The 23,105-nt window shown below is 50.2% G+C and overlaps 1 protein-coding gene and 2 long non-coding RNA genes across 17 annotated transcripts in view; 2 read left to right on the forward strand and 1 right to left on the reverse strand.

Annotated features, from left to right (window-relative positions):
- The window catches only part of GRAMD1B (GRAM domain containing 1B), a 163,589-nt gene that overhangs the window by 100,917 nt on the left and 39,567 nt on the right, over positions 1–23,105 (forward strand). For 11 of the 15 annotated variants that reach the window (XR_004900478.1, XM_036014262.1, XM_036014261.1 and 8 more), the window contains 2 exons: positions 20,801–21,011; positions 21,816–21,836. Coding sequence is in view for 14 of the 15 variants with exons in the window: in XM_036014262.1 (XP_035870155.1) it covers positions 20,801–21,011; positions 21,816–21,836 (232 nt within the window). In the remaining variant the exon portion in view is untranslated. Of the gene's footprint in view, positions 1–2,650; positions 5,708–20,800; positions 21,012–21,815; positions 21,837–22,161; positions 22,901–23,105 lie in introns of those variants that run through there. The other 4 variants (XM_036014266.1, XM_036014267.1, XM_036014274.1 and 1 more) reach the window with 3 other exon arrangements.
- Positions 1,491–20,794, reverse strand: LOC118497962. Its single transcript, XR_004900482.1, has 3 exons — positions 19,846–20,794; positions 13,670–13,677; positions 1,491–1,503 (listed from the first exon to the last, which is right to left on the reverse strand). It is a non-coding gene; the product is annotated as an uncharacterized LOC118497962 (long non-coding RNA).
- LOC118497964 lies at positions 5,714–13,257 on the forward strand. The gene is made up of 3 exons (XR_004900484.1): positions 5,714–6,418; positions 10,645–10,649; positions 13,246–13,257. It is a non-coding gene; the product is annotated as an uncharacterized LOC118497964 (long non-coding RNA).

Consider the following 23,105-nt stretch of genomic DNA (forward strand, 5'->3'; position numbering starts at 1 on the left):
CCCACGCACGTCTGGCCACTTCTGGCTTCAGGTTTTAATTACATAGGCGCTGATGCTCCTCATGTGAGAGATGCAGTATTCATGAGAGGTCTTAGGTTACAGCTGGGTCTGAGGTGATCAATAGGTCCATTTGGGCACCCCTGACCTGGCTTCTGTGGATTAAAGTATGGATGGGTACACTGGGAGAGGGCAGAGTAGACATCTGCGGGTCATCAGTTTTCTCCCATTAGTGGCTCATCAAACACGACGGTGTCCTGAGCACTGATTCTGGGAAGAGCTCTTTATGAGGCCCCCTGCGTGCCTGGTCACCAGGTGCAGTGTGGCTTGTTACACTGCAGGGATCAACTCCAAAGACCTTCAGTGGCCCTTCCTACTCTTTGAATTCTTTAGAAAGATATGGACTTCTCTGGCTAACAACTTTTTTCTTCTTCCAAATGCTGTGAAAGACTCTTTGACTCTGGCTGCCACCAGTTGATGGAGACAGCCCAGCAGCGTGGCTGAGAGTGGACCCTGGAGTCAGGGCTTAGAGGCAGACCCTGGTTTCTCCGTCTACTGTATGACTTGGGAAAATTATTTACTCTCTGAGATATCTCAGCTTCCTCATTTCTGAACCAAGGGTGAAGTGAGGATTAAATGAGGGAATACATATTAATGTATGAAAAACTGTGTCTGGCTCATCGAGCATTCTAAGAGCTTTTAAGTCATTTTGTTACTACGAAATCACCTGAGCACAGGGGTGATCTCTTAACTCATCTGTGCTGCTTTTTGCTCATCTCTACAGTATATTCAGTGAGCTTGCAGTTGGAAATAGAAGCCACACCAAGAATTTGAATAGAGAAAATTTCTTACTAGGGCTCACTAAGAAATAGAAGGATACAAAGGACTCTGGAGAATGCAGGATGAACAGGTGCAAGGGGCAACTGCTACCCCTGGGGTCGAGCAGAGCACCCAGTGAAGGAACACCCTTGGAAGGGGACTCCCCACACCAGCCTAAGATTCAGAGCTCACTGAAAAGTGAATGGCCACGGCCCCATGGTGGCACAAAAGGTGCTGCAGGCTGGGCAGATACACCTGAAATTGCCCACTAGGGTGTCATTGAGACTCACAGGAGGCTGCGGAGGCAATCACAGGTTGTGGCTCATGCCTCACTGGCAGGGCAGTGGGCACCTGGAGCTGAGGGGCAGCAAGTGGATCACTGGCCTGAGCAGGAACAATGGAACTTAACTTTTCAGGGTTGTTTGGAGGATTTGTCATAGTATTATGGTTGTAACTCATCATGATTTAATGTAGTAACCTCTGTTTGAAGCTCATTTTACTTAGTAGGTATTCGATAAGTAAAATAGAATATATGCTTAGCACATGGCCGATTCTCAGTAAATGATGGATCTCTGTTTCTTTTCTTTTCTTTTCATTTCATTTCTTTTCTTTTCTTTCCCTTCCTTTCCCTTCCTTTCCCTTCCTTTCCTTTCCTTTCCCTTTCCCTTTCCCTTTCTTTCTTTCTTTCTTACCCCACCATACTTGAGGTCTCTCTCAGGCATTTATATTTTATAAAAGCATCTGAGGCTTGGATGATGACAGTAATATAATCAGATTCACTTTTGCCTGTCATCCCCCACAATTTAGCAAATCCTTACCATGTAAAAGTCTTTTGTTTTTGTTGGGATGGAAGTTGGAATCAAAGCTAGAAGAGATATTCTTTATCATTGCTACCTCCCCTCACTGCCAACAATAGTGAGTAAGTCCTCGAGGTGAGCAAGGTGGGTGTAGTATGGACCTTCTGTTTACAGAGTGTGGCTGAGCAGCCTGGTTGAATGGGACTCCGGTGCACTGGATCTGTAGGTGCACCTTAACCCTCTTCCCTCCCAGGGCCTCCAGGGTGCTGCTCTCTAGAAAATGCTTTTGATGCTGCACAGGATTCTCAGGAGCCTCTTTTCCTTTCAAAAATAGAAATGAATGTCAGTTTTCCATATCTCTAAGGGAAAGATTTAATTCAGATGATGGTACCTACTTTTCCCTCAGTTTCCTAAATTCATTTACAGAAAAGTAGTGTGGGAAGTTAGGCACCCGAGAGCGTAGCTGTTACACCGTGGGGACAGAGTCAGGCGCCTCGGCTGCGCCTGCAGAAGTCTGGTTCCCGCGGTCACAATCGCAGCACCTGTTCTCCACCCAGCTGGCCTCTCCAAGTCCGGGCGACTTTCCAGGAGGATGAGGAGAGCAGGGCACGTCCGCAGGCACTGGTAGGGAAGAAGGCCCACCTTCCCTGGCCATGCATCAGCCGCACCTCCTCATGCACAATGGGATGGTTAAGAGCAGGACACCAGTAAGACAGTCTGGGATTCAGACACCTGCCCTCCTTTGTGCCAGTCACATACCCTAAGAAGGTTCTTAAACCTCTGCCTCTTAGTTTCCTTATCAGAAAAATGGGGCTCCTGGCTGGCATAGCTCAGTGGATTGAGCGTAGGCTGGGAACCAAAGTGTCCCAGGTTCGATTCCCAGTCAGGGTACATTCCTGGGTTGCAGGCCATAACCCCCAGCAACCGCACATTGATGTTTCTCTCCCTCTCCCTCTCTCTCTCTCTCTCTCTCTCCCTTCCCTCTCTAAAAATAAATAAATAAGATCTTTAAAAAAAAAAAAGAAAAAAAAAGAAAAATGGGGCTGATAAATTCCTGTTTTGTAGCCTTGCTGGTAGGATTATGTGAGATCATCCACATTAGAGACTTAGCAGATTACACTGACCATAGAAAATATTCTCTATTGTCACATTTTATGTAGCTCAAGTGAGGAGCTTCGGATCATGAAAGAAAGACTTCTATTTATAACAGTAGACGTTGTTCAGACTCTCTGATTGACTTTCTCTGTAACTTTCTTATTATTTAACAAGGCCTGATTTGGAAGGACATGGCAAAGAACTCTTGGGTATCTGAGAAAATAGCACACACACACACCTTACACATCCTAAGGAACTGAGATTTTCTTAGACCCAGACTCAATTGAAGGCTTGGGAATACCTGTCTCACCACTAGAAGATTTCCTTGTGTCTTTCAGAAATAGCTATTGTGTTTGACCTATGCTGGTAATAGTTTTCATTTGTTGTGCAGATACTCTGTGGCAGATACAGTGAAAAGCTTATTATAAGAATTTACCTCATTTAATTCTCACACAATTCAGTAAGATTTGTTATTTTGTGTGTGTGCGTGGCTACTTTACAGATTAAAAAGTCTGAAGCTCAGTGAGGCTAACTTTTCAGAAGCCACAGAGTCAGTGACCGGGAGAAGCAGCACTTGAGGTTGGCGTGTCCAGTCTCTGTGCCCGCCCTTCTGCCCCACTGCTGTCAGTCTAAGTCACGGAGACGCCCGCGCCACGGGGCTGTGTAGGGCTCTTCTGGGAGCAAGTGGGTCTGTGCACTTTTTAGTGGAAGAAGCACAGCCTCGGAAAAGTTTGTATGATTTGTCCAAAGTCATGCAGTGAGGGAGTGAGGCAACCAGGGCTGGGGGGCTGGCGGGTTGAGTCCACCCACCCCTGTGTTTACTGTTTAACGGAGGACAGGGCAGTCCACACAGATACTTACTGAAGCCCTGTGCGTACCCAGCACTCCTACGTGCTGGAAGGACATGAAGGGCACAGCCTACAATCTTCTTAGGGGAGATAAAACCGACAGAGTGAACAACAGAATCTGTAATTAAGTTCTAAACTGTGTACTGTGGTTTACAAGGACAAAGTTGGGGAGAAGCAGCAACCTTCTCTTGGGTGCTTTTCCATGCCATTTTAAAGTTTCATCTTTTTTTCAACATTTTAAGAGAGGAAATACATATTATTGGCTTTTTCAGAGGAAGAAACTGAGTTTGAGTTGGAGGTTGGTGGGTGATTTGATCAGGGTCAGGGTCACAGAGCCAGAGAGCAGCAAAACTTAGCTTCGAATGCAAACCTAACTCCAAAGGCCAGGATCTTTCCATGCAGTAACAAGAAGAGGCCGATGGATTGTCCAAAGCAAGGAAGGCATTTTAAAACAGGCAGGGCTTGAGCCAGACAAGAGGGTGGGTAGAACTGGCGCAGCGCTTGGGTCCCAGGGCACTACCAGTGCACCATTCTTTGGAGGTGAAATCCCTGTAGGTAAGTGAGATGGAAGCCAGGCAGCCCTAACCCGTGTGCTGCACAGATACACGAGGCTGCTGTCCCATCAGCAGGCTGCAGACAGACAGTCCTGTCACAATGAGCCAATAGGCAACCCCAGAATGAGAGGTTTAGCCAACAGATGCCCAAGTGGCGTTAGCTCCCCTCAGGAATCTGGAGTGCAGGACCCAGGTGACGTCAGGGGACTGTAATCACCATGCACCTCCAGCATGCTGTCCTGTGCAGCTGCAACAGACAGACAGAATTCCATCTACCCCTTAAGACCATTCAAAGAGTGAGAACGCACACACCGATCTTTTGCTACTCAGAGTGTGGCCCATGGAATAGCAACATGGGCATCACTGGGCATTTGTCCCTGGGCCCATTGCATCTGAACTTGTGGTTCAACAAGGTCCTCAGGTGAGGACAGACTGAGAGGTGCCGAGCTAGCTGAGCTAACCATCATCATTGCTTTGCTGTTGTTTGATCTCCTCAGCAGCCATCTGCAGATCAAACGTGCATGGCAGGGCTGTGCGTGGCAGGGCTATGCGAGCCATGCGTGACTCTCCAGAGTTCGTTCATGTTGTTGACTAGAACACCACTTGCCTGACCGCACTCTTCTGGGGCTGTTTCAGGACCAACACTGCATTTCACTGAATGCACAGGAGAAAAGACAGTTTTAAGAGGTGCAGCTTAGAGTTTGAAAACTCAGGTGACCCTGCTTTGTTGTGAATGTAAATGCCTGACTGGAGTGCAGTTTTTCTTATCTCTAAGAGCCTGGGTGGGCTGGGAGGGCCACCAGAGGAGCCCTCCACTGCTTCCCTTTGCCTCTTTCCTCTTTCCCTCTATCCCTAAAGCTCAGGCAGGGGGAGCAGCTGTCAGCCTTTGAAAGATGCAAAAGGGTGTTTTGAGCCAGGAGTCTGTGTTTTGGTTTCACGTCACCTCCTTGATAAAGGTTGACCTAATGGGCAACCTGGGAAATAATTACTGGCAGCAAAGGGAGCAAAATCTCTCCGGATCATCATGTAGCGTTTTTCCCTGATTTGGGGATGAAGAGGAAATGACGCCTGCCACCCCGGTGGCTCTGTCCTCCAAGCTGGTGTGAATAATTGAGAGCTGGCAAGCCGACAGCACCACAGAGTTGCATGATGTAAAGCGGCAGGCAGCAGGGTGCGTGCGCGCCCGTGTGCGTGTGTCTGAGTGTGCCTGTGCGCGTGCGTGGAGAACAGCTGTCTGTGAGCGAGTCAGAGGGGGAGAGAGAAAGGGAGCAAGGGTGAGGGAGAGAGGGACTGTCTCAGCCTGCATGACCACACCAAATAGCTGCAGAGGGAGGTGGGGGGGAGAAAAGAAAGGGGAGTTGTGTTTAAAATTCCGGAGCAGTGTGAAACAGCAGAGAAAGGAAGCTTCCCGAGCTTATGAGAACCCTGCCCCCACTCCCTTCCCCGTTAGAAACAGGGCTGTGAGGTAGGCATGGAGGTGAGTGCCCCCCAGCGTCCTCAGGGGGGGCCCCCTCCCCACCCCACCCCACTGCCCAATGCATGAATGAATGAGGGCCTCTCTGCACTGCACTCTGCTACCGTTCCTAATGGCTTCCAGGTTAGTGCTCACTTGCTGGCGCTCGTGCGTGCGTGTGTGTGTGTGTGTGTGTGTGTGCATCTTTGTTTCCTTGGGGTTTTTGCAGGGGTGGCCATGCCCAGGGGTTGGGTCAGGGCCCTGGGGCTGCAGTGAAGACCTGCATGCCTGGCTGCGTGCTCGCTCCAGCTGGTACAGGCTGCTCAGAACTGCCGAGAACATGAACCTCTGAAGGCAGAGCACATCGGAGTCCATGTTGTTTGCTTCTGTTCTGTGTTGGGGGATCTGAGAGCAGCACTGTGACATCATGCTGCAGAGGAGCCACGTTCTTTTCTCTCCCATCTTTCCTCCCTTTCCCCCTTCCCCCTCTCCTTCACAGTAACACCGCTTGAACTGAGCTTTGGAGCACTGTGGGGTGGGCCCGGCTCAGGTGGAGGGAGGGCTTGGTTGGGCTGTTGGGATCTTCGTGACCACAAGCCTCATTCAGGATCCTATGACTTGGAGGAAGGAGGGCAGAGGATTGAATTAGCAGTGCGTCATGGAGAGCTGGCCGGAGCTCCTGGGGCAGGTGTGGGCAGGCCCTGTGCTCCAGCTTTGCACCCACCCGCCGAGCTCTGGGGGCCCCTGAAGGGCAGAGGGGAGGCAGGCCACCCTCTCTGAGACAGACAGATGCTGCCTCTCCCTTGGGGAGAGATCCTTGGAATGGGCTTCCGGAAGGAGAGGATGAGAGGAGAAGTGGATAGCTTTCCTCTCAGGGAGATAAAGGGTTTGTTTACTCTTAGGCTTAGTGGCATTTGGCTCAGAGATTTGCCATGTGTTTTCAGAAAACAGATCGTCAGTAGCTGGGCATTACTCCCCCACACCTCCTTACATTGTTAGTTTTTGCTTGATTGAAGCAAGTGGAGGGGCGGGGGAGGACTTGGAGCTCTCTGTGTCCCTGGGGACTCAGCCAAGCCCCCAGCCAGGGCCAGGGCCAGGGATCTTTGCCTCTTATCTGCTCTGACACTTGCTGGTGCAGTGGACACCCCTGGGGTCCTCTGCTTCCACCCCTCCTCCCTCCATCAGGCTTCGAGCAGTGGCGAGTTTTCTCCTGTGCCTCGGATCGCACTCCACGGACTACACAAGTTCAGGACCAGGGAGGGCAGAGCCAGCCTAGGGAGATGGGAAGGGACAAGTGGCATTTTAGGGAGCTGCTCATGGCAGGAACGTGTCAGTGTCCAGGCTGTAAAGCCGCGGAAAGCAGTACCCCACTGGGGGAGAGTGATGGAATGGGAGCTTGTATCATCCTGCCTGCAGACCACACCTCCTCTCTTCACATTCCCTCTGCAGGCAGCAGCAAGCCTGCAGCCCCTTCCCTCAACCTGCAGAGTCACCAAGCACAGGCTCCCTGTCCCTGGGACACAAGACACCCTACTCCCCAACTTGGCCGAAAAGAAGCAGGCCCACAGAAAAGACATTTTCACAGTCTTACCTTGTGAGACCAGGGGTTGGCCAGCTGCTTTTGTAAAGGGCCAGGCAGGAAATATTTTTGGCTTTGTGAGCCATGCTGGCTCTGTTGCAACACCTTGGCTTTACTTTGTATGGTGGAAATAGCTGCAGACAACATATGAACTAATGAGCATGGCTCTGTTCCCAATAAAACTTTATTTATGGACTCTGAAATTTTCATGTCATGTAATTTTTACATGTCACAGATATTCCTTGGGGTTTTTTTTTCCAACATTTAAAAATGCGAAAACAAATTGGTGGTGGGTTGGGTGGGCCTGAATTAATCAGTGCAGATTAGAAGGTCCTGCTTATCACCTGAGACGCCCATAGAGAAGTGTGAGGGTGCAGGCAGCCTCCCCTGCAACAAACCTGCACATCCACAGCTGTCTGTTCCTGGCTGCAGATGAAACAGGGCTGGATGCAGTTTGCCTCATAACCTCAGAGCCTCGGTGTTGCTCTCGTTCAGTGAGACAAAAACCTCAGCTCATCAGGCAGCAAGGGTCTAGAAACAAATGTTTGGACTGGAGGAAGAAAGATGTTTGCTAGGACTTGCCATCTCCCAGTGAGATAGTCTCCAAGGGCTGTGGTTTTACATCTGGCCTGGACATCTTCACACCACATTGAGGATTCTTGTGCAAAAAGAGTTGGGGTGGGAGCTGAGTGGATTTATCATCCTCTCAGAAGTCGGGTTTGTCATTTGTGTAGACAAACGACAGAGAGTGGGAGGCTGTTCCTTGTGGGGATGCACATACGTTACACCTGCATGCCTTCCCCTTGGCCTGCAGGCTGTAGCAAGAGAAAAACAGGGACTAACCCCAGATTCCCCCAATTCAGAAGATGACTCCAAAAATACATGTTGGCACTCTGATTCCCGAAGCATAGGGGCGATGGTTCTGCCCTACTGTGGGCGCACCAGAGCACTTCTCTGCAGTATTGCAGCCAGTCCTGGGCCCCACAGTATAAGGGGGATTGAGATGGACTAGAATTCATTCAGAGGAGAGTGAATGCAGTGGCTGAAGAACCCACAACCAAAGCCACGCTGTGTGTGGAATGGCTAGGGAACCAGCAAGCAGAGGGGCAGGGACCGAGGGGGTTGAGAGCCATGTTAAACTGCACATGGAAGAGAAATTAGGTTTATTCTGCCGCCACCAAGCGGATAGAAATTGGACGTTTGGTAGGAGACCTTTGGAAATAGTTTAAGAGCTGCCCAAAGATGAAATGAGTTACATCATTAATTATTTACATCTCTGTCACTTGAGATATAATCTAAGTGAAGATTTGGGGGAGATGTAGGAGAAGTGATATTTTAACTCCTGTAAACAGGTTTGAGGAATTAGAGCCATTCCACCCAAAGACAGGAAGATGGGGGGGATAAAGGGTTATAGCTGATGAAGCGGCTTCAAGTCTGGCAAAGCTGGAATCAAAGACAGTGGCATTAAGTGCATTACAGCCGGTTTTCCTTTTAATCGTAAAGAACTCCCCGAGGCAGCAGGAGACGGTGACTAGGATCACAAAGGGAAGCCCCAGATTTGTGCCCTGAGTATATTTGAAATGAGGGTAAAGCCTCTCTTGGGTGACTTTGGTACCTGCCTGCAGCCCACTTTGTTCTGAAGTGTCTATGATTTTAATGTAATGGGTGTTCTTCAGGCTGTCTCTGCTCGATCTGTAGCAGAGAAGTCAGTCAGAGTTGGGTTTGAATTCACAGGGGTCTGGAGGGGGATCAGTCTTGCACTTGGCCCTTAAAGCCAGGCTAGGGAGGAGTGCTGCGAGGGGAAGGGGTACCAAAGGCCGTTACTCACCTCTCGTCCTCCTGCACCCTGCATGCCCCCCTGAGCCCTGCTGCACGCCCTCAGCCTCACTCTCTGGCTGGGAACAGCCTCTGGTGCCCATGGTGGGGTAGCTCTGACCAGGTGGGAACCTGGAGACACTGACTTAACTGGAGACTCAGACAGCCTGGACCCTCTGCCTAGTTTGGATCTGAGCAGCTCTGTCTGAGAGAAACTGCTGCTCTCAGTAGTTCATGGTGCAGCCTTTACACCTCTTTGTCATCCTCCCCTGGCATCTTTTTGGGGGTCGGCCGCATCACACCCATTCTTCTCACATAATAGAAGCTGAAGCTCAGAGACTATATTTGCCCCTAGATGACACAGAGGGAAGGAGCTGAGTCAGGACGGCCTGCCCCCCATGACAGGTGCTGAGGGGAGATGTTTTGATCGAATCTAAGTAGCTCCTATTGCTTGGTGTTAGCTAATCACATGTCTGTTTCTCCCACCAGATGGGGAGCTCATCAGAGGCAGAGCCCGTGGTCCTGTCCCAGGACATCACCTGGACCGGAACACGGCCTCTTCTGCTGTTGGAGGGGTGGATGGAGGCTGCACAAGTCCCTTTCAGTTTTAGCAGCCATACTTCTCTTGCTGAGGGTGGGGGAGGGGCCCCTGCATCGCACTTGGGAAGCTGGACGTTCTGTTCAGTTGGACCCGGCCCCGCCCTCTTCCAGCAGTTTGTTGGTTCCAGGGGAGTGGACATTTCTCTTAAGGAAAGGGTGTCCCGGGGTAGCTCAGCACCTTTCTGCTTCCACAGGGGCCCGTCCTCCTGGGTGCCGAGGCTTCTGAAATACTCTGGATGGGATGGTACTTAGATTTGGCTGAGACCAATAGTGAGTTGAGTGTAAAAGCATGGAGCCCCTGCTGTGTGCCCAGTGTCATGTTTAATAGTGTGTATTTAATCTCTGTGTATCCACAAAGAACCATGACACAGTTGCTACATGGGTGCTGCCCTGTGGGGCCCTGGGATGAATACCACAGAGTTGGAGGCACATAATAGGTGCTCAGTAAATGCTTAATGACATAGAATCAGTGAGGTTAGCTTAATTTCTGAAGACAGTGAAGCTGAAAGAGAGCTGGATGGATAATGGTCACCAAGAATTTTGGAGAAACTGGGACCACAGACACAGAGAAGTAAGGATCATGGCACCAAAAGTTCCTTTAGATCTGCTCAGACGTGTGTGCGGCCACCAGTGAGTGCTTTCTCGGGCAGAGCCCGAGCTCGGGCTGTCATTGGGGCCCTGCAGAGGGAATTCCTGCACCAGGTGGGAGGTCAGGCTGTGTGAGCACTGAGACCCCTTCCAAAGTACTGACCAGTGCGGTAGACCTGATCAGCCAACACTGCCTGCCGACCCAGTGGGACCGTCTCCCCAGGGGTCCGGTCTGCTCTGCTGCACGCACTCTCAGGGAAGGGGAACCGGACACCACCTCTAAGTTCCTGTGCTTAACTTCAGCATCTTCTGCTTCCTGTTGACTCTTTCTCCCAGCCTGGTGGAAGTCAGGGCCAGCTCAGGGCGAGAAGAGCAGCGGTCTGGATTCTCAGCCCTTGCCATGCAGAGAGGGCAAAGGTTAGAAACAGGATTCAGTTTCTTAACTGGGAGTTTATTTCCTACTTCTAACATCTTTTTTTTTTATTCCATGAACAATTAGAGGAAGTCCTTTACTTTGGGGATGCATTGTCTAATTAGGTTATATATTTTAAAACATTCTGCCTCTCACCTTGGTGAGGTGGGTGTGATCATTCCACAAAGCACACAGGTGTGCAGAAAGAAAGTGGCTTTGCTCAGGGGCACAAAACAACTCAGGATTTAAACTGAGACACATTCACGGAGGGCAGGACGAAGGGGCTGGGCCAGCAGGGTCTGGGAATTTTCGTTGTTGTGGGCCCAGTAGTCCTAATAAGAACCAGTGGGTTGGTGTTATAAGAAGGCAGATTTGCGACAGGCTTAAGGAAGAAATACCTAACAGAATAAACACACAATGGGATGAGCAGCTTCTTAACAAACGCATTCCTTTGTGCACACAGTGCATTCTGTGATCCCTGCGTGTGCCTGTACCGGAGAACCACATGCAATGATGGCCCAGGCACAGGAGGCCACTGTTGATGGAGTGGCCCTGCAAGACAGGCTACTCTGGGGAGGTGACATTGGAGCTTTGATCTGAAGGTTGAAAGGAACCAGAATTCAAAACTCTAGAGCAAGTTCCAGGCAGAGGGACCGGCAAGTGAGTTCGAGGAATGGAGAGGCCTGAGGAGGTCAGAATCCAGTAGGGGAGAAAGTGGTACAAGGGGAAGTTGAGGAAACAGTGCTGGAACTTGTATTTCTGGAGCTGGGTTGCTGGGTGATGGGTGTGTCTCTGAGAGGACAGGGACCTCTCCAGGTCAGGGCAGCATGCAGAATGGGTTTGGTGCCACCTCTGTGCCCCTGGGGTGAAACAATTCAGTCTGATTTCTGACCCTGGTTCAGTAGCATCATCTGAGTATTCAAAGGTTGTCATCACTCACTCCTCTTCAAACTGTCCCTGAAGATAACAGTAGCCCTGGCTTCTCCCTCAGCGCTGACAGGACCCAGTGTGACTTCCTTTGTTTTTGTCAGACGGGGAAAACTGGGTCAGGCTGTTTGGGCATTTCAGGCATGGAGTCCTGGTTCTATGCAGGCCCTGGTCTCCATGGAAATGAAAACCAGTGTTTGTCATGCCTGTTCCTGGACTGAATTCCGAACTCTGGGCTGAGCAGGGGTTGCAGGAAAGCCAGGAGTGGGGGAGTGGGATAGATGGAGGCTCTGGCCGTTGTGATGAGGGATCGCTTCTCCTGGCTCTAGTAGGAAAGGCGGACAACCGCCTCCCGGTCTCTAGCCCTCCACCCATCACCTGTCTGCACCAAGCACAGCAGCAGGAGGGAAACCGAGTTCTGCTTTGCTCCGCTTGGGCAAAGACCCTTATATTAACTGGTCAATAAATTCATCAACAGCTGAAGTCACTGCTAGCTAGAACTTTCCACACAGCAAGTAATTCATTCCAGGTTTATGTAGATCCCTAATGAGAATGTGTCTGGATATTAATTATTCAGCGGGATGCAACATTTTATCTGGGCACTGTCATCTTTCATTCCCCTTGCAAGAGTTAAACAAATTTTTTTCTTAAATTTTCTGTAGACACGTGAATAAGACAGGGAAGGAGAAATGGGTAAGCGGAGCTTGTTGGCCACATGAAGTGCCCAATTATCTACACAGTGTTTACAGTCATGGGCACTGTGAGGGACCGAGTGCTGAGCGAGGGGAAGGCCTGGGTGGGGTGGGCCTTGTGGGCCGATGCTTGGGTGACCGGGGGCTCATTAGTGAGTCTGGAGAGCTGTCAGGCTCCCACAGTAAGTTGTCTCTTCTCTGCCAGGGGTCTGAGCTGGAACGAGTTCTCATTCCACTTCCTGGTTCCAAATTTCAGGACAGACAGAACCTGTCCCTGAATACCTTGTGTCTTTTACCCAAAGGCCCTACTTGGAAAGCCCCCAGGGAAGTTCAGCAGGCTACCCAAACCCAGAGTACAAGATGTTCACCTCTGTCAGAATCGTGCCCTGTGGCACCTGAGGGAGGTCCCTCCAGTCCGAAGCTCTGCAGTTGTCCTGGTGTGAATTGCCAGGGAGCAAGGCATTATTTCAGGAGCGCCCTCCTCCCCTGCCCTTGCTGAAAAGCAGCTGCTGCTACATGCAGGCCTGCGTGTGACGTGCTAGGACCAGGCTGAGACTCTGCTTTAACATAAGTTGGGAATGGGACCTCTATGCCAGTGATTTCCAACCAGTGTGCCGCAAGACTTTTTAAAACATGCAATACCTGATTATTTAGTCAGGGGCACTGACCTCTTTTCCCTGAGATTATCAGATAAAAAAATGACAACAGCCAACACAATAGCCATTCAGTGTGAATGAACCAAAATTATACCTATTTTTTTGTCAGATTGGTAAAAAATACAATTTTTGGTGTGCCAGAGAATTTTAGCAATTAGTTTATATGAGCCATGAGATGAAAAAGGTTGAAAATCACCTCGCTACACCATTAAACAAAAACAAAGCAACAACAAAAAGCATGTCTCCTGGAGGTGTGTGGCCCCTTTCCTCAACCAGCTGCCACAGTTTGGTACAGAAGGCACAGGTCCTTCTCCCATAGGAGAGGACTGGTCCCGTGGTGGAGCCGCTGCCAGGTTATAGCCCAGGTGGCAGGTGCACAAAGGGTGGGTTCCACACCTGGTCAGGGGGAGCAGGAGCACATGTCTCACCCTTTCACACCCCCACCCCATCCAGTGTCCCAGGAAGGGGGGCCAGGGGAGCCCCGAGACCAACACTGTGCCGCCGGCGGGCAGTCCTGTGCTCCTCCCTGGACCTGCGCTGCTGCTATGACCGTGAGAGTGCAGGGCCAGGCAAGCCCTTGCCACTGTCTCTGCACCCTCATCTCTTGGGGTCCTGGGACTATGGTTTTATTTCTGTGGGTAAAGGGGCCCAAAACCAGGAGGTCCAGGATGTTATAAGAAGGCATGGAGCAGGCCTGGGAAGATGTTTTTATTAAGTGACTTGGTATTTTGCTTTCTAAGGAGGCCGGTCCAAGGGGTGTTTGGGACCTTGCTGGGATTTGGGATTTGGGCCGTTTCCCCCTCTACAAAGTTCTCATTGGGTATATGTCCTTTCCACCTCCCATGCTGTGGGGAGAATACAGTGACACTGCTAAGTGACAAGCAGAAGCACAAAGCAACTGAGAAGCAGCCGTCTTCAGGGAGTCATAGTAAACTCTGAATTTAGAACCTGTTTTGGTGGACAGACCTCAGGGAGGCATTTGCAGGAGCATGTAAATTTCATGCAAATGTTATGCAAATACACCTGCAGTTTTTCAGTCTCAGACACTTGAGCATGTGCTATATGGGAAGATTTGAAGTAGAGCTGGCTAGTGCATGTGGGTCCCTGCAGTGATGTTATAAAGAACTGAGGAGATCACAGGTGAATCTTTGGAATTGACATGGGGATGGAAGGTATGTAGCTGAATAACAGGATAGTCACCTGTTAGGAAATAGGGACCACTAGGTATCAGAATCAGCTTTAACTAGATGTTGCCAAAGGCAAGGAGGGATGATGTGCCTATAATGTGGGAGTGGGTTCTGCTGTTAATTGTTGGGCTTTTACACCCAAAGGAGGTGACGTTATCCCACCGGGTGCTGAGCTGTTGCCTTGCCTTGAGAACCATGTCTTCATGCTCACTCCCTGTCAACCCTAGGTTCCTCACCTTGGGCAGTTTGTATGGCAAGCTCAACTGACTCTCTGTTCCAGCAAGTTCCCCACCTGCTAGACACTGAAGAGCTGATACATTGAAAGAGTTGTATGCAGGTTTCGGTCATCAGGAACAGATCTTTCGCTCATTCCTTGATACATGTAAGATTAGTCCTTGGGAACAGTAGCTCTCAAATTGTAGGGTGTGTCAGAATCAGTAGTGATGGTGCTTATTTAAAATGCAGGTTCATAAGACCATCCCCTGGAAATGGTCATTAATTGAGTGAGGGTGGGCCTGGGATTCTGCACTTTAAGGAACCATCCCAGGTGCATCTGGTCCCCACTATGGGAAGTGATGTTTGGGAAGTAAGAGGGCAAGAATACTTGTTCCACATTTTACAGAGGGGAATAAAAGGCTTTGTAATAGTAGTAGTAATAGCACCTCTGTAATACTTTTTGAGCATTATATATCAAGCATTGTACTAAATATTTTACTTACGTTATTTCATTTAACACAACAGCCCTATAAGATAAGTATTAGTATCTCTTATTCGTCTGATAAGAAAAATGAGGCTTAGAGGCCAAGGTCACACAGCAAGTGGCAGATCTGGGACTCAAACCTGAGCCTGCTGACACCACAGACTGGCAATTAATCCTGACCTTGGAGGGCTCCAGCAGGCCCTCAGCAAACAAAGGTTTCATTTGAAACAGCTTTCTAGATTTTTAATTGAATGCTCCTTCCCTTAGGTCGGGTCGGGGTGCCTGGGTGGGTACTGTACAGTCTCACCGAGGCCCCTCACACCCTGGCACTGAGGCTGTGATCGCCAGGCCCAGCACTGGGCTTGGGGCAGCAGTGAAGGGAACACGAAGTGTCCGGAGCTGGCTGGGGGCTGGGTGGGACTGGGAAATTGCTGGGGCAGTGGCACTCTGTGGCCGGAAAGTGGGAAGGAGCCACTGCAATCCGGAGGTGGGGGCATGACAGGCACATATTTTGCCATCTCTGGGCAGAAATAATTGATTTCCTTGAAGACAAGTTAACCTGAATGAGGAACTCTGGAACAGCATCTAACCATTCTGTTCTGCCCAGCGTTCTGAACAAGGTATGGGTGGCTGCCCAGGGAGCTGGCCTGCTGTCAAAATCGACCTGTGCCCGTAGGGTGTAAGGATGGGAAAAGAAAGCCAAGCAAAGCAGTGTGAAGGCTCCCATGTCTTGAGTGGGGGTGGAAGATGCTTCAGAGAGTCGCCGCAGAAGGCCCAGGGAGCCTTCGTCCTCGTCCCATATGTCCCTGTTTTTCAAGGACTGGAGCCAGACCTCACCATAAGAAGCAGGATCAAACTGTAGCAAGAGGTATTGCAGTCAAACTTCAGGCAACGCTCTTGGTCAGGAAGGTAACCAGGAGAGGAGTGGATGGAACAGTCTTTGCCGGGGACCTTACAAATAGGAGTGGGAAGCAAGTGAATGACCCCTTCAATGGGTTAAAGGTGGCTGCTACGTGGCTCAGGGAACCTCTTATTGGGGATGGTTGATTATAGGACCATCTTAAACATTAACTTAAGCATGTTATGCTTCTGGAACATATAGTTTCTTCCAATGCTCTATGTATTGCGTGCTAGTTAGACATTCCCACCTGTGTTCATATTGGGGTATTTCTTTATTTTGGGGGAACATTCTCTTCTCTCCTACTATCATGTCCATTCAGCTGGCTAACACATTTTTCAGAACTCAGCTTAAGTCTCAAGTGCTATAACTTAAGACAGTCTTTCTTGGTCCCTCCAGTCTGACTAAGATTTCCTTACTCTCTCCTATCACACCACTCACTGCTTATGTTGAAACAAGCAGAGCACGTGTCTAGCTCTTCCTGACTGTAATGTCCCCAGCACAGGATCCTTAATCACCAATATGAACTTGAACACCCTAGCCTTGTGCCAGATACCCAGTATATGTTTGTAGAATGGAAGATCCAGACAGGAAGTCATATGACCTTGGCCAGGAACTTAACCTATTTCTTGGGTTTTTTGTAAGTGAAATTAAGAGGTAGGTATATTAATTCTAAACTCTGGAAGGGAATCTTATCCAATAGCCCCTTCAATACAAGTCTTTATTCCCTTTCTGCAGCAAATCTGAGGTCATCTTTAGCCTTAAAATCCCAAGATTTTGAAATGTAATGCAATACTATTATTAATAATAGTGGCAGGATCAGATTAATGGCACATCTTAGAGTTTGTGTGGAAGACACAGTACTGCAGGTTATGAGGTACATGGGAATTGCTTTTATTTGCTCAGCAGGGCATCCAAATGTATAGGATAATGGGATGTCTTTAAAAAAGGTTTGGGGAACCTAGCAAGTCTAGTACTGGTTTTGCCGACTTGGAACTGAAGCTCCAAAACTGTCTTGTACACTGAAGGGTCCAGGGTGCAGGTTAGATATGAGGTGGGTTGAGGGCTGCCTAGGAAGAAACCACAGAGGGCTTTAACCACAGAAGAGGATTGCCAAAGTTGGCGAATTTTCTTTTTAGAAAGGTCATTTTGACAGCAAAGTGGAGACTGGATTGAAGACTGGAGACAGGAAGTTGATCGCTTCTTTTTTTCTATTCACCAGGCTACCCATCCACCCCAGCAAGCAAGCATTTCTGAATGCTTGGCTCTGAGAATGAACTCTGTAATCAGATAGGCTGGTGTTTCAAATCCTGTCCTGCCACTTACCCATCTGTGTGACTTTGGGTGAATCACTTAATCCAGGGGTCCTCACCCCTGGGCTGCTGGCTGGTACCAGTCCATGGCCTGTTAGGAACTGATCCACACAGCAAAAGGTGGGCGGCAGGCCAGGAACAAAGCTTCACTCATATTTCCGCCTGAACTCCTCCACCTGTCCACCCCCAACCCCAGCCCTGTCCGTGGCCCATGGAAAAATTGTCTTCCATGAAACCTGTCCCTGGTGTCAGAAAGTTTGGGGACCACTGAATGAGTCAATAATTCAATTTAATCAACTGAAAAACAAGACTAATGATAATATCCATTAATGCTTCCTAGGTTGGTTGGGAAAGATTAAATAATAATAAATGCTTGGTACTATGCCAGAAATGAACCATTCATAAATGTTTTGCTATTTTGTTAATATTGACAGGTTGGTGGTACAGATTTGGTAGATATTATGGTACTGGGGATGGGTGTGATGACCGTCACTACAATGAGATTCAAGTTGGCATTTACTGCACACGTACAACTTACAGAGCATCGTGCTGGGCAACAAGGGCTGTGCGGAGGTTCATGCCTCCAGGCAGAATGTGTTACCTGCTGTAATTAGTGCAGTGGTGGAGGTTCAGGAGACTTGTTTGGAGAAGGTGGGGTTTGAGATGGGTCTTCAAGGAGGGATAAGACTCCATCCAGTGGGCGGACATGAAGGGCAAGGACTCTTCACGCACAGGCAGTGAGTGAATGGCAGGGCAGTCAGGAGGCAACAGCATGAGAACACATAAAAAAAAACCTGGGAAGACAGGTAGGACCAAAATATAGGAATTCTCTAGGAAGTATAAGGAGAGATAGAGTATTAAAATATGGGTAAGTGTCAAACCATTTTCAGTAGAGAATTTTGAATTCCATTCTGAGGATCTTAGACTTTACTGTGAATCCCAGGAGGGGGCAGAAAGATAATATTGGCTTATATGTAGACAGATTTCATGACAAAGCCATGAATGAGTGTGGAAGAGGAAAAGGAGATGGAGGAGACCGAGTAGAAGGCTATTGGAAGAGTCAAGGGCACCAAGAACCTGAATTACTGCCCGAGGAGGAAGGAAAGAATGGGCTAAGGAGCTTTCCCAGAAAAGAAGTGAAGGGATGCAGTGACTCATGTTTCATGGGGTGAGATGGAGGAGGCGGGTTTGCAGCCTGACAGATCAGGAAATGATAACATTGTTGAGAATGGGAAGTGGGAGGGGCTGGGAGGAAAAAAGGTTTTTAGCTGGAGGTGCTCCTGAGACATGTGTTTGGAGAACACATCCTCATGGCTGCAGACCATTGGACTGAAGCTAGTCAGTGTGAGCAGGGTCGGAGCAGGTAGAGGAGTCCCTGCTAAGGCACAGTTGAAGTCACAGAAAGCAGGAGGTGGCCAGGGCAGAGAAGGACTAGCCTTTGGAGAAGGACTGCATTTCATTCGGAGCACCAAGAGAGAAAGGAGTGGCTGAGACGGGAGGAAGAACAGGAGAAGTGTAGGTCACCTGGAGAGGAGGAGAGATTTTCAGGAACAATGGAGGCAACTAACAGTCTAAAAGCACAGAGGCCAAAGTGACAAATGACATTCCAAGTTGTTTGTTGATGGATGGGTTGAAAGCAGAATTTTAGGTGTCTTGGGTGGCATATATAGGACCCGCCAACATGGGGCCACTAGGAGGTGAAGAAGTGATGGTGTTTTGACCAAGTGTCTGACATTCATGTGGCTTTGGAGAGCTGGGCTGAGTTTCCTCTAGGTAAGAATGTTTTGCCCACCCCTCGCTTGGATTCTCCCTCCTTAGACAGTTTCAGTAGGGATTCAGAGTTGAGGGAGGATAAAGAGATGTCCTCTCCATTCCTGAGTCTGAAGTCACCATGTGGGAAGATGTCCTGTATCTAACAATAAGACAGAAGCTGAGCTGTGGGTTCACCATGTCTGGCATGGGCATGTGCTAAATGTTAGCCACCTCTGGTATTTCTCCCAGAAAACCAGCAAAGTAATCCTAGAAGGTAGTTTAAAACTTGGCTGTAGGTTGCAGTTGGCCCCAGAGAAAGGAAGCTGCCCCGAAAGGTGAGCACCTGAGTCTACGCTTCAGAAGCTCCCACCCAAGGGTGTGGGCTAAGATCTGCGTCCACCATCTGAAACCTCAGCTTTGCCAACCAAGGAAAAGGAACATCTTTTTCTTTCCTAGGGTTCGTAGTAGCAAATGAGTTCAGAGAGCCAGAGGATAAGGGTGTGGGTGGGGTGAGAACCTAAGAGCCTCATTTTCTAAATCACAGTTCATGTTAGTATAATAAGTGAGTTTCTAAATTTAAATTCTGTTTTGGGATAGAGCAAAAAAACATTGGGTTCTATGTGTCTTCACACATCCTGTGGTCACATTTGTCTTTCTTTTCTCTGGTCTCCTTTTCCCCCTCCCTCCATCAGTTTTCTTCCAAAAGTCAGAACACTGCCCTCTCCCCACTGCTGCCCTCCCTGCAGCTGCTGCGTTGGGTCAAGACCTTCCTTTCCATTCTCTTTGTGAAGGATCCCCGGGTGGAAGTTTCTGCTGAAAGGAGCACGATTTTCATTGCAAATGGGCCCAACCGGACATCTGACATTGCAACTGGGTCTTCATGCAAACAACAGGGATCCCCACCCTACCCTACCCTTGTCTGGGGAAGGTGAGGAGGCTGCGAACCCTCACAGTTGGGCTCCCGTTGTTTCCAGAGCCTGTCCTGGCTCTCTGACTGCTGAGTGGCTTTGGGGTGGGGGCGGGCTGCCCTTGCTTTTCATCTTCCTTGCCTTGTGCTTCTTTGCCCTTCCAGGCTCGCACTTGATTTCCTTCCCATTTCCACTGTCTCTTTTCTACTCTTCCTTTTCCTTTTTCCATCTTCCTTTCAGCCTTTCAAAGCAAACACCTATTAAACCTTTCCTGCATTTAATTGTGTCTCCTCTTTCATCTCTTCTCCTTGCAGCTCATTAAGAACACAAGCGAGTGTCCAATTGTAAATACTTACACCACTGATAAGTGCTGGTGGAAGTGGGTCTGGCACTGTGGGGTGTGCCGGGCGTCTGCTGGAGAGGCATTTAGGGGGCAGGTAGTATGGAAGGTGGAAACTGCTGCTGTGTTCATCTTTACCCTGGGCAGGGAAGCAGGGGCCAACATGGCTTACAAGGAATAGTGTGGTGTGGTGAGTTACCAGTCAGAAGACCACAGCTTGTTTGTAAACCCTCTGTGATCAGAGGACACTTAGGTCCTCTTTGGCAGGCATTGGTCTTCCTTTTTAAAATAGGGATCTTGGTATTTGATTTAAGAACCCAGTGAAATAATATGTATGTGAATGCTCTGAAAAGTAGGATTATTATTGCTATTTAAATGGACGGAACCTCACAAACAAAATGTAAAAACTGGATTCGCCACATGTGTAAAATGAGCTGATGGTATTAGATGATCTCAAACGAGTCTTCCAGCCCTTATTCTGTTTTTTTTTTTTCCTTGACAGTTCTAGACATATAACACGGGCTCTAAAATTATTAGGATGGATGGACGGACAGACGGATGAACGGATGGACGGATGGATGGATGGATGGATAGATAGATGGGCAGACGGATGTACTGACATCTAAATGTCCATTTGCCCTCCTTACTCCTTCCTAGTCTTACTTCCATTTCACATGGACACCACTGCCCTCTTCTGGCCAGCAGCAGTACTACGGTGCATTGAGCGTAGCTGGGCCCTCTTCTCCCATTTCTCCCGAGCCCCAAACCCAGGCTCCCTGAGCTGGCCCTCTGGGACCGTCCTGGCCTTGGTTACTCATGGCCTGTTTCTCCTCCTCTGCCCCCTCCACCCTGTTCCTTGCACCCCTGCAGCACTGCCAGTAACTCCAACCGCAGCACGCCGGCCTGCTCCCCGATCCTGAGGAAGCGGTCTCGCTCGCCCACCCCGCAGAGCGCCGAGGGCGACGCCATGGTGGAGAAGGGCTCGGACCATTCCTCCGACAAGTCCCCGTCCACGCCGGAGCAGGGCGTGCAGCGCAGCTGCTCCTCGCAGTCCGGCCGGAGTGCAGGCAAGAACTCCAAGGTGAGCTGGCCGATTTGTTGGCCAAGGGGGACAAGTGGTACTGGGTACTGTGAGGGAGACCACCCCTTCCTGGAGGGACCCTAGTGTCTCAGGAATAGTCTTCCCTCCATGAGGCGAGGCAAGGCTGAGCAGGCAGGGGGCCCCCCAGTTACAGTTCATCTTCCCAGCTAAGCACCCAGAGAGGGGCTGGGCACTGGTAAAAGAAGTCCACAGTGACTGCTACTCTCCTTAGCAACTAGGGAGCCTCAGTTACCTTGATAAGGGGAAGAGGGAAGCTCCGGGGATCAGGAGGGGTCATCTGCTTACCCCTTTTATCTGTCCCAACTTTGAGGTAGAAGGGGGCCCTTGTTTGGGATGACTGTAGTACCAGGAAGGGTCCTCAGGGAGCGTGGCAGAATGCTGTTTTCCACCTCCACGCTGGCCATCACCCATTCTTCCCTTCCTAACCTCCATCTAATATGCATCTGTCCCAGGACACAGCCACAGGGCCTCTCCACCCCTCCCACGTGGTCAGCACTGCTGCCTGAGCATGAGCCTTGACCAGAGCATAGGCATAAAGTAGCCCCAGGGCTAGGCCACGTCCAGTGCCCCACCCCAGGAGGCTTCTTCTCCCATCAGTTCTGGGGATGTGGGGCACACATATCCCCAGATGCCCCTTCACCACTGGATCGCAGGCCCTGGGGTGGCATGGGGGGCTGGGAGGCACGGAAACGGGCGTCCCGCCTGAATTTGTCTTTTGATTTCTTGTTCTTCCTCTTCTTCCCCACCATTCCCCAAATACTTTCTTTGCATGCATGGTCTTAGTCTCACAAGCGCCTCTCAAAAGTAAGCCATCTTTCGTCTCTGTCTGTGGTCTCCCTCTGACGTGGAATTGTCTGTAGTGCACTGCATCCTTCCCTCTGCCCCACCCATTCTGGCCCTTGTCTTGCTTGGTCCCTTTCCCGGAAGGCCGGCCCCACTGCCCTTGGCAGGCTGGCTTGACATTACTGAGGGACCATTTCCTCTGCATCTGGAGTCGGAGAACAGACCTGCGCCCCCTTCCCTCATGTCTGCCTGCTCCCCAAACACTGCCTGGGGCTGGGGATCTGTTCCCTCCTTACATGGTGCCAGCTGGAAGCAGAGTCTGGCCAGGGCTGTTTCATTCCTTCAGGGGAGGGAGGCTCTATCCACTGGGACCTCAGTACTGATACATCCTTAGATCTGCTTCAGTGAGTGATTCCTGGTTCCCTGATTGAGGGTCCTGAATTCCCGTAGGTGAGTGCCATGATGCACTAGAATGACCTTGGGGGCCCTACCTGGCACCTCCTTCCTTGTGCCTGCCCTCCAAGAGCCACCCAGCCTGAGCACCCCATGCCCCTCCCATCCATTGCCAGCAGGGGCCCCTCGTGTTCCCTAAAGGCTGGAGAGAGCTCACCAGGGCATCTCCTCCCAGCAGGGCATGGCACCACACCTGGGGCTGGTGGGTGTCAGTAGCAGCCCCTTCAGGCTCTGCAGAGCCATGGCCAGGTCTGGCCAGGTCCAGTGCCCGGAGTCCTCTCAGGACCCAGGATCCCTGAGGCCTGAGGAGAACCGGGAGGGTGAGCAGTAGGTGTCTTAGAGTGTCAGGGTCAGGGTATGAGCCCCGCAGGGAAAGGGTATCGCCTCAAAAAGAGAAAGCTGAGGGGTGACTTCATAACAGTCTCAAGCCTCTGTAAGTGTTTTGGGGAGGAGGAAGGTGAAGAGCTGTTGTCTTTCCTGCAGAAGGACCTTCAGGCTGAAAGCACATCTGGGTTCCAAGGAAGGTCAAAGACTCGCGCTGGCTATGGACAGGGGAGGCACTCCACGTGGAGTGAGGAAGCCAGGAGGTGTTCTGGGTGTGTCCGGGCGGCTCAGCGGGTGCAGGCTCATCTGGTGACAGGTCTTTGAGGTGGCCTCTGCCTGCCCTCTCAAGCCCCCAGCACCCCACCCGGGGGGAGAGCAGATGTTGCTGGAAGGGGCATCAGGTTATTGCATCTCCCTGAGTCTGCTCACAGTCTTTGCACACTTTGCCAACCTAAGGGGAAGCTCTAAGCTTCCTTGCCCTCTGCCCAGCAAGGTGTTTGATGAGCAGAGAGA

This window comes from Phyllostomus discolor, chromosome 13 (genome assembly GCF_004126475.2).
Source record: "Phyllostomus discolor isolate MPI-MPIP mPhyDis1 chromosome 13, mPhyDis1.pri.v3, whole genome shotgun sequence".
Lineage (NCBI taxonomy): Eukaryota > Metazoa > Chordata > Mammalia > Chiroptera > Phyllostomidae > Phyllostomus > Phyllostomus discolor.